Genomic DNA, 10,775 nt, shown 5'->3' on the forward strand with positions numbered 1-10,775 from the left:
TGGAAGGTAAGCCCGAGGAAAATGGGGGAGCTGAGCAAGGCGGGGGAGTTACTGAGAACACAACTGAGGACAGTGGGAACATCTCACATACCCAGATGAATTTGCTACATCTCGAACCCCCTGTCACTAACAAATGAGGTAAAGTCTTCGTTCGTTAGCCTGCTTTCTTCTCACTTAGAAGACACTCATAAATAACGGTATTTGCTGATGAATAAATGAAACTTTCCAAGGAAGTCAGGGTATGGAGAGATGTGTGGGAGAATGTGCCTTCCAGAGTTCTGTGAGCCATTCTAGTGAATCATCAAACCTAGGAGGGGGTCACGGGGGACCCCCACTCAGAAGTAGGGGAGGCCTGGGGGTTGTGCTTGACGTCTGAAGTGGGGCGGGTAGCCTTGGGGGCACTGAGCCCTTAACCTGTGTGTGTGGGGGGGGTGGGGGTTGACGCTAACTCCAGGTAAGCATACCCTGATTCAGAAATTAAATTGAGCCCTGGCTGGCGTAGGTCTGTGGATTGAGCGTGGGCCTGCGAACCACATGATTGCGGTTCGATTCCCAGTCAGGCCACATGCCTGGGTTGCAGGCCAGTTCCCAGCAGGGGACTCATGAGAGGCAACCATACATTGATATTTCTCTTCTTCTCTCCTTCCCTTCCCCTCTAAAGATAAATAAATAAATATTTAAAAAAGAAATAAAATCGAATCACTGGACACTCAGCTGCTGTCCTGAGAGTTGGAGAATTGGTTTCCGGTGTGAAACAAAGAGACACGCCTTCACATAGGGTGTCGGGAGTGAAAAACAAATTCCCCTGTATCCCAGGGGAAGGCCCTGGCCCTCAAACTCTCACGGAGAATGCAGTTAAGCCATCTGGTAGGTCGACCAGATGACCACTCTGCAGCTCTCCATCAGCATCTTTCCTTAGTCTCCCTGGTGCTTGCTTAATGGGTTCATCAATAAATATTCAGTGACTCACCCAAGTTTAACCAGCTAGGTCACTCATACTGGCAACGGCCCACCTTCCTGGCAGAAGCAAGCACTGCTAACTGCCGCCCCCCGGCCCCCCTTCTTCGGGAGACCAGCCAAATATGTGGTCATCAGAGGACTACATGGAACCCCTTCCACCATGGATGGAGCAGCGAGGTTCTTCCTCCCTGGAATAATTTTACCTCCGGGCTGTATTTGCTTTTCTAGCCTTCCACGCTGTTGCCAACAGTAGCACGTGGGCCTGCACTCAGTGGCCCTATTCACTGTCATTAAACACACAATATCGCTTCCGATCGGGGGGAACTCCAATTTAGGAGGAAGTCAGTGGGCGGGTCCATGTACCCCATCGGCCCGGAGCAGCTCGCCTGCTCAGAGAACAGAGGCACCGCCTGTTTGAGGCTACAGTGCCAGGCTGCAAGCAGCATCGCTGGGGTTCAGGGTCTTATCCTCCAGGACAGGCAAACGCTCCGAACCAAAGAACCAAACCGAGTACCCGAAGGTTTCACTTCCCTGGATCACACCCAATGACTCATTCTTTAAATATTTGCTTCCTGTCCCCCGGTCCTGAACTCTGCGGTTGTGGGTTGTAATACCTAAAGGGGGAAGGGTTTCTACCTGAGAAAATGAGGCAGAGTGTGAGTTGTGTGAGTGCAGACCGCCCCAGCACTTTTGGGGGTGTCTCAGAAGGGCCACTGTGGGGTCAGGCAGAGAGTGACGGATTTGGGCAGGAAGGAGAGGGTGGGGAGATACTGGAGATAATGTTGCCCTGGGGGGCGAGGAAAGGTGTGAATAGGGTTTGGGGATGTTCCTGGTGCCCCGCCCCGGTTTTTATCTGTCCTGATGCGGGTGGTTTTTTTTTTTTTTAAGATTTTATTTATTTTTAGAGAGAGGGGAAGGGAAGGAGAAAGAGAGGGAGAGAAATATCAATGTGTGGTTGCCTCTCGTGCATCCCCCTCTGGGGACCTGGCTTGCAACCCAGGCGTGTGCCCTGAGAATGAAAACAGGACCCCTTGCTTCGCAGTCCAGCGCTCAATCCACTGAGCCACACCAGCCAGGGCCTGATGCAGGGTTCTTGAGGACCCCTTCCCTACGCAGGGCGCAGAATGAGACAGAGTCTGTGCCTACCCCCTTTGGGGCACACAGGCCCCACATCCTACCCCCCACCTCCGTTTCTGCAGAGCTCCCAGCGCCCAGGCACCCCCCCGCCCCTCCCACCTCCGCAGGGCTTGCAACCGGGTTTACTGAGCTCCCGGACCCCTTCCGACCCCTCCCTTCCCTACTCTAGCTGCTCTCGCTGCAGGACTAGTTCTCCAAGCCTCTTCCGAACACCCAGCCAGCGGCAGCAGCTAGGTCGGCGTGCGGTTAGCGCTGCGTTGCGGAACTTCTCCATCCGCCACCAGGCCCCGCCCCGCAGCGGCCGCGAGCCAGGCCGCGCCGAGGACGACTACGGAACGTGGTGAGTGCACAGGCCCTGCGGTGAGGAACCCAGGCGGCCTGAACCCCGCCCCGCCCGACCCAGGGCCGGGCAGCCAGGCCTCCAGCTCCCGCTGGCTCCTTGGCTTTGCCAAGCTGTGTCAGAGCCCCAGAGCCGCCCCTAGGAAAGGACCCCACAGCCCCGCCCTGCTCCGGGGCCCAGCAGACCCGCTCCTACGGCCCCTCCCCTCTTGCAGGAACCTGGAATCTGGCGCCCCCAGCCCCCGTCTTCCTTAAGCTTTTGAGCCCCTCCCTCTTTCCAGGAGCCAGGAATGCAGGCCAAAAATATCTCTCCCTTCCGGACCCAGGAGGCTCCGCTTGCAACCACATCTGCTGTGGAAACCCAGGCGTCTAAGCTTTGATTGCTCTTTCAAGCCAAGAATCTATCTGGGTCCTCCGCCGGGGCGTCTGTGGAACCCGGGAGGTTGGTGCCCCCAACTCCTACCGCCTAGTCCCCAGGAATTTTGCTGCCAACACCCCTCCCCCACCCTATGGACGGTGGCATCAGGGACGCAGGGGTCTAGCCCGCCAGTCCTTGCACCGCGAGTCCTAGTGAAAATAACGATTAGGGGACCCTCGGACCCTTAAGTACAGGAATCCGACCACTGTTCTTTTGGGGACCCAGGAGTCGGGGACCTCAGCTCAGAAACCTCCCGAAAGGTGGAGGTCGGTACCTCTGTCCTTTTTTAGAGACCTAAGAGGCAGAGATCCCAGACCCCGTTAAACTGAGGCCGGGTCGCCCACCCCCTGCGACCCAGATGTCCCAAGATTTCATCCATTCTGACAGGCTGGGCTGGAGCAGACGCGCGGAGGGAGAGGGCTGCAAGGCCGAGGGGAGAGTGAGGTGACACAGGGGCGGGGACCTGAGGGGAGGGTCTCCGTCCTAAACAAAACTAAACAGACGGGTTGCCATGGCAACGGCCTTCCGAGGCCTCCCTTGGAGACTGGAGCTATGCATGCGTGTGGGGGGGGGCGACCCCAGGAACCCCCACTCTTGCAGCTGTGTGTCTTCCTGTTTTGTCACCATGGTGATGGTGACTTCAGCCCTCCACTCCCCGCCACAGAGGGTGGAGCGGGAGAGTAGGGGTTCAATTATTCCCCGAGGGGCGTGGTCTTGGTGTTGGCCCCGCCCTGGGGCGGGGCCGGGATAGCCCTGGCCTGCGGGAGTCCTGTTCGCGACCCAAGCCCTGCGCTCCGGCCCCGCCCCGGGCCGCGCTCCCTCCCCAGCGCGCCATCCCCACCCAGTCCGCAGACCCTTCTAGTCTGCAGCTGTCGCCTCTGCTTCATTCAGCTCAGCAGCCACAAAGCTAGTGAGGTGAGGCTGCGGTGATTCCGAGGGTGGGAGCAGCGGTCCAGGATTCTTGGGTGCAGGAGGAGAAATGGGCTGGGATTCAGAACGTCTGAGTCCCTCGAAAGACTGGGGCTGGGCCAGACTTGGGTACTGGAGAGGAGAGGGCTGGGGACTTGGACTCCTTCAAGTCATACATCTGAACGGAGAAGGGGAAGAGGGGCCTAGACTCCTGGGTCTGAGGGAGGAAGATCTGGGGGTCTGGACTCCTGGATCTGATGGAGGAAGGGCTAGGGGTCTGGACTCTCAGGTCTGAGGGGGGAGGGGCTGGGGGCCTGGACCCCTGGGTCTGATGGGGGAGGGGCTAGGGGTCTGGACTCTCAGGTCTGAGGTGGGAGAGGCTGAGGGCCCAGACCCCTGGGTCTGAGGGGGAGGGGCTGGGGGGTCTAGAATCACAGGTCTGAGGGGGGAGGGGCGGGGGGCCCAGACTCCTGGGTCTGAAAGAGGAGGGGCTGGGGGGCTGGATCCCTGGGTCTGAGGGAGCGGAGGGATGGAGACTCCTAGGATTCGGGTTTGAAGGGGCTGGAATGTGGTTCGGGGAGGTTCTCGGGAGGCAGGGACCTTGGAGTGGGAGTCCTGAGTTTGGGAAAGAGTGGCCTGGGGTTGAGAATTATCGACCTCCCAAACTTGGGGACAGAACCCAAACTTGGGCTGGAAAGGCCGGGGCTGAATGAGTTCCAGCACCGGTGCTCCAAAGCGCGGCCGGAGCTGGGAAGCTGGGCGCACGAAGGCGGGGAGAGAACAAAGCTGAGACCAGCGGCCCCGGGTGTGGAGAGCACAGGCTGGGATCCCCGGGGGCGACCCTCAGTGTGCAGAGCGGTGGGGTGTGGTGCTTGGTCTGGAGGTGGGGAGATGGCAGGCTGTGGCCCGGGGAGTCCTGAGTTGCGCCGAGAAGCCGAAGGGGTGTCACTGTCCCTCCTCCGGGGCCTGGCCGCCCTTTCCCCATCTCGGTGTCAGGCCATCCCCCAGGTGGCCCCAGCGTTAACCGCCTTCCACGCGACATCGCGGGAGTCCTGGCCCGTCCTCTTCCTCTTGGGCAGCCCGGACTTCCTCCTAACGGGTCCTGGAGGAGGGGCGTGGGGGCGGCACCTTCCAGGTGTCCTGGGACACCGCCCTTCCTGGAGTTGGTGGGTGGTGTGGCCGCGATCTCCGATCTGGGCCTCCCGCCAGGCGGACCCAAGGATCAGGGTTCCTGGCCACTCCTCTTGGGGGTGCGCAGGCGTCCAGCCCATCCTCCTGGGAACCCAGAACTCACATGCTGAACGTCCCAGACCTCCAACTAAAACTTGGAGTCCAGGTTTTCCGCGCCCTCCCCCCCCTTTCCCCAAACCGACGACACGCGAGGCGGGTCATCCTGGAGGCCAGCGCGCTGCCGGGGTCCCAGCGCCGCCTCTTGTCCCCCCGCCACTGTACTGCTGGCTGGGCCGACTTGAAGTCCTTATAAGGTCCGGAGACGCTGCGCGGGCAGCCCCGCCGCCTCTGTCCAGGGCCCTCCCCCGCGGCTGCCCCGGGGGGCTGGGTGCCGCTCGCCCACGCCCACGCTCGCCCGCGGGGCGTGCCCTTTCGCTTTGCAGCCTCGACTCCACCCCCGCGGCTTGGCGACTCCCGAGAAAGTGGCGCTGGCTGCCCCGGGGTCACCCCACCCAACTCCGTCTGTGTGGAGAGGTGCGCACGGGCTGATGGAGCGTCTACCAGGCCGTTGGCGCGCGTCTCCCACCGCGGCGGGCCCGCGGCCTGGGAGGGCGGAGCTGGGGCTGAGCTGGACGCTGAGGTTCGCCCTCCCTCTTACGCTCTGACTAACCTTTTCCAGGTGTCTGACTTCATCCGTCTCCGCAGCCGGATCTTTCTCTGACGGGGTCCTCCACTTAAGACCGCCGGTGAGTGGACTAGGGGCCTGGACTCCTGGGGTGGAGGGGGGGAGGACTGGCGGCCTGGGCTCCAGGGTCTGAGAGGGTAGGGGTTGGGGTGGTGGGAGTCTTAAGTATTTCGGTCTGAGCGAGGATGAGACTGGGGTCCGACTCCTAGACCCTGCGGGAAGTGCCTGGGAGCTCGGGTTCTGAGGGGTGGTGGGGCCCCAACACCTTGTGTGTGGGAGGGAGGAGGGTGTGGTGCGGCTGGGCTCCTGTGTCCTCGGGGAGCCCCTGTGCAGGGATGGCAGCCTGTTATACTGGCCCCTGACGCTGGAAAAGAGGACGTTTTAGTTCTCTAGGGCCTGAGAGAGGCCTGCTGAGGTCTTTAGGGATGGCTAAACATCTGTAAAGAGATGTTGGGATGGGAGACATGTCAAAGGCCTGAGGGAGGGTCTGATCCCCAACACGCTCTAGATTGGGGAGAGAGGGAAGCCAGAAGCTGATTTCCCTGAGCGCAAGTGTCTAGTTGTTCTGGGCTGAGGGCCCAGAATCCCAGAGTCTGAACCTGTGTAACGAACAGGTCAGGCGAGGCCTAGAGATTTCAGTGGAAGGGCCAGGGCACTGCACTGTTGAGAATCTGGGAGCTGAATTTCCATGAAGGTGGGGGACTGGCTGGCTTGGGGGGGGGGGCCTGAGGGGGTTGGACTCCCTGTGGGGGAGGGAGATACGCATGAGGAAGCCCCACTTCCTTTGGGTCGAAGTTCTCAGAGCTCCCAGGCTACAGTCAGACTGTGATCTCAGAATGGGGGGCGGGGGAGAGGGCGCTGCCCTGAGGCTAGAGCTAGTTCCTGGGACTAAGCTGGAAGCTCTAAGCTGGAAGCTCTGATCAGACCTGAGTCCCTGAGGTTGCTCGCACGTGGAGGTGGCACTCCTGAACTTTTGGACCCTGGAAATAGGCCTGTTAGGTGAAGGAGGAAGTGGGAGATGAGGGCTGAGATGCAGAGCTCTGGGCACTCAAAAGGGGGAAGGAGAGAGAGAGACAGACAGACAGACAGACAGAGATGGGTTGTTAAGAGGACAGAGCCTCTTCTTCTGCCCAGGGTGGTGGGGGAGGCAGGGGAAGGGGACGCTGTAGAGCCTGGTCCTAAATGCCAGGTGGCTGAGTCTCTGAGCCAAGGAGGGCAGCTTTGGGTGTCCACTGGAAGAAAGCTCTGTGGTTATTTATTTCTTTATTTGTGTTGAATTGATTGGAGTGACACTGGTTAATGAAATGATATAGCTTTCAGGACCTATAATGACGTCACTGTTATATTGTATTGTGTGTTTAACCACTCCAAGTTTCTTCCCATCACCATTTACCCACTCTTGATCCTTCCCCGCCCGCCGCCCCCCCAGAAGCCGGAAGCTCTGTGGTTTTGCAGGAGGCGGGTTACAGGGAGAGGAAAGGAGTGTCTTGACAAGGAGAGAACTAGGGGCCTAGACTCCTGGGTTCTGACAGGAGAGGTGAGACACCTGAGGAAAGGAGGGGCCTGGGGCCTGGTTGACCAAGTCGGGCCTGGGGCTGGCCCAGCTTGGAAACTAAAAGACCTGCATCTGGGAGACCCACTCTCCCTGTCCCCCCCAGCTACAGTCCAGGTTCCTTTGTCCCCCTGATACTGGGGGCAAAGAAACTGGGAGCCTGGGTTCTCCTGGCTGGAACCTCCTTCAGGCACTTTCTTTCCCCCTCCTGCAGCCATGCCGGTGACAGTGACCCGCACGACCGTCACCACCACCACCACGTCATCTTCAGTCCTGGGCTCCCCAAGCATCCTGGCGTCCCCTCGGGCACTGACCCAGCCCCTGGGCCTCCTCCGGCTGGTACAGCTGCTTTCCACCTGCGTGGCCTTCTCGCTGGTGGCCAGTGTGAACGCTTGGACAGGGTTCGCTGGTCACTGGTGTATGTTCGCCTGGTGCTTCTGCTTCGCCGTGACCCTCATCATCATCATCGTGGAGTTAGGTGGGCTCCAGGCTCGCTTCCCACTGTCCTGGCGCAACTTCCCCATTACCTACGCCTGCTACGCTGCCCTATTCTGCCTGACGGCCTCCGTCATCTACCCCACCATCTACGCCCAGTTCCTGTCTCACGGCCGCTCAAGGGACCACGCCATTGCCGCCACCTTCTTCTCCTGCGTCGCTTGTGTGGCTTATGCCACCGAGGTGGCCTGGACACGGGCCCGGCCCGGCGAGATCACCGGCTACATGGCCACTGTGCCAGGCCTGCTCAAAGTGGTCGAGACCTTCGTGGCCTGCGTCATCTTCGCCTTCATCAGCGAACCCAGCCTGTACAACAACAAGCCGGCCCTGAATTGGTGCGTGGCCTGCGTCATCTTCGCCTTCATCAGCGAACCCAGCCTGTACAACAACAAGCCGGCCCTGAATTGGTGCGTGGCCGTCTACGCCATCTGCTTCATCCTGGCCGCCGTGGCCATCCTGCTGAACCTGTGCGACTGCACCAACGTGCTGCCCATTCCCTTCCCCACCTTCCTGTCTGGGCTGGCCCTGCTCTCTGTCCTCTTCTATGCCTCCGCCATGGTCCTCTGGCCTCTCTACCAGTTTGACGAGAGGCACGGCGCCTATCCAGAGCGGTGGAAGGATGCTAGCTGCCGGAACAGTAACAGCTTCTATGTGTGCTACTGGGACCGCCGCCTGGCTGTGACCATCCTGACGGCTATCAACCTGCTGGCTTATGTGGCCGACCTGGTGTACTCAGCCCGCCTAGTTTTCGTCAGGGTCTGAGGCTCTGACCAGGAGCTCCCGAATCCCACTTCTTCCCCCAGGTGTCTTTACTGAGTTCTGATTTCCTCTGCTGTCCCCTTCCTAGGTCCCTCTTCTCCCCTTCTCATCACCCTCCCATTCAGCTCACTGTCTCCTGTCTCTTCCACCTGCTCTCCCCTCCCCACCCCCCCAACCCATCCTGATGCTCTGTCTCCTTTCCTGTCTTTTGTTTGATTATTTGTTTGTTTGTTTTGGTTGCCCACATCCTGTTTTGCCTTTCTCTTCTCACTCTTCTCTACTGTGTGTTGCTTGGTTCTTTTCTGGTGTTCTCCCCTGCCTTCTTTCCTGACTACTTCCCATTTTCCTTCTTTGAATTTCCTTGGGAGCCCTGAGACTTCTTTGTTCGTCCCCTCACTGCCACCCCCCCCCCCCCAACTCCAAAGGTGCTGAGCTCCACATCCCACACCCCTCGTTGCAGCTGTTCAGACCCTGGGCCCCCTGAGGGGCCTCATTGCCAAAGCATGTGCCCACGCTGGCTGTGCCTTAGTTAGGTGTGTGTGTATGTTTGTATGTCTGTTTGGGGGGGTGGGGGGGTGGGTAGCTATGGATTGGGCTCCCTTTCTCCCAGTGGAAGGGAGTGTACAGTGCACCTCTTTTTTAAGTTAAAAAATGCCTGGAGGTTAGTCATTTCTAGTGGGTGGGAGGCTTAAAATCACAAACCCCGACTCCTTAGTCCCTCGGCCTTACCTGAGATTGGCTCCAGCTCTTTTGCCAGGCTTAGTAAAGCACCATGCCTAAAAGTCTCTCTTGAAGGAAGCAAAGAATGATGGGTGTCTTCGACCCCAGCTGCTCTCTGGATGTCAAGATTCCTGAAGCATTTGTGAGGGGCGGGCCCGTGGGGCTTGGCCATAGTATTAAAAACAGTGTGCACTGCCTTGGCTGTGGGAGGGGGAGAAAATGGCCACTGCTGGCCTTTCTTGGAATGGTAGCCTGGGTTTTTTCTTTTCTTCTCCTGTCACAAGGGCAAAAATTACTGGGTGGTCCTATTCCTTTTTTTTTTTAAGTTTTTAAAATTTTATTTAATTATTTTTCAAGTACAGTTTTCTGTCTATTGCTCCCATCCCATCCCCCCTCCCCCCTGGGTGGTCCTGTTCTTAAAGGGGAAGTTTCTTTTCCATTGGGGAAAAAAATTGTGGGTGGGTTGGGTAAGTGGGGATTACTGTTGCCCTAGTGATGATTTGCACTGCTTGAGTGTGTGACACGTTTCTGTGTGCTAGGTGCTTCCTGCTGCTATTTCCTGCTCCTCTGGAACTCACGCATAACATGATATATATATATATAAATGTACAAATATATATTTTATTTTTTTTTAGTTCCTTGTTGCTTTTGGTTCCCATCAGCCTCTGCCGTCAATTATCGAGGGAAGGCTTGTCCCTCCACTCCCACACTCGTCATGTTCTTTATTTTATTTTTTACCTCAATATAAAGATAAAAGGAAGACTTGTGCTTGTTTTATTATTCGGGAGGGCTCCCAGGAGGGTAGGGGCAAAGCACAGATTCCTGGGTCTGGTGGGAGAAGGGGGTGGGGCCACCACAACTTTGGCCTCATCAGAAAAATACTAGCTGAGTCTGGCTCTTCCCAAATTACTGTGTCAAACCAGGAGAGCTACTTAGGATAGGAATGAACAAGATCTCTCCTTCCTTGGAGACCCATGACCACCTCAGAAATACAATGTCCCAACCTGAGTGCAGCATCCTTCCAAAATTAATTCTTGCAGATTCCCCACCTCGGTATTAGCCTCTCAGGGCTGAGAACTCAGGCACTTGTTCTCCCTGGCCATTTTCTCAGTCAGTTGCTAATCAAGCACTATTTTTTCTCATATATATGTTTAGGAGGAATGAATCTGTCCCCTTCCTCAGGCTCCTGATCCAGCTCAGGTTTCATTGTTTTGCACCAGAGCTATTGCCCCAGTCTTGTCCCTGACCATCCTACCTCCAGCCCTTGGGTGCTCCCATCCTCCCAGGTGGGATCCTGCCCTCCCCTGCTCACATCCTTCATATCCCACTCGACCTAGCCTACAGGTAACACCAAAACCCTTCAGTCGGGCATTCAAGGTCTTCAGGATCTGACCCTGCCTACATTCCATGCTCAGTTCTTTTTTCTTTCTTACCCCACCCCCCATTCTCAGTTCTAGGCCCCCTGTCACACCTGGTGTGATTCTGGCCAATAGATGGCCTTGATAAAGAGCAAATGAGTCTCCGTCCCACAGAAAGTCATCCTGCCCCTTTCTCCAGACTGAGAATCATAAATACGTAAATCTGAGGCAATTCCAGAATCGAGCCACCCATTTTCTGCACCTACACCTGCA

The 10,775-nt window shown here is 57.7% G+C and overlaps 1 protein-coding gene across 1 annotated transcript; it reads left to right on the forward strand.

Annotated features, from left to right (window-relative positions):
• Positions 1–3,629: 3,629 nt before the first annotated feature.
• MYADM (myeloid associated differentiation marker) lies at positions 3,630–9,310 on the forward strand. The gene is made up of 4 exons (XM_037045602.1): positions 3,630–3,769; positions 5,613–5,679; positions 7,385–7,973; positions 8,043–9,310. Exons 3-4 carry the CDS (start codon positions 7,387–7,389, stop codon positions 8,425–8,427), a joined length of 972 nt encoding a protein of 323 aa, XP_036901497.1. The 5' UTR covers positions 3,630–3,769; positions 5,613–5,679; positions 7,385–7,386; the 3' UTR covers positions 8,428–9,310.
• Positions 9,311–10,775: the final 1,465 nt, after the last annotated feature.

This window comes from Sturnira hondurensis, unplaced genomic scaffold (assembly GCF_014824575.4).
Source record: "Sturnira hondurensis isolate 20B ecotype Veracruz unplaced genomic scaffold, ASM1482457v3 Scaffold0004386, whole genome shotgun sequence".
Taxonomy (NCBI): Eukaryota; Metazoa; Chordata; class Mammalia; order Chiroptera; family Phyllostomidae; genus Sturnira; species Sturnira hondurensis.

Excerpts from the sequence above, each read along its gene's own strand:
- MYADM (XM_037045602.1), top strand. The coding sequence starts at position 7,387 with ATGCCGGTGACAGTGACCCGCACGACCGTCACCACCACCACCACGTCA. Across the intron at positions 7,974-8,042 it reads TTCATCAGCGAACCCAGCCT|CCTGTACAACAACAAGCCGG; the intron begins GTACAACAACAA and ends CAGCGAACCCAG.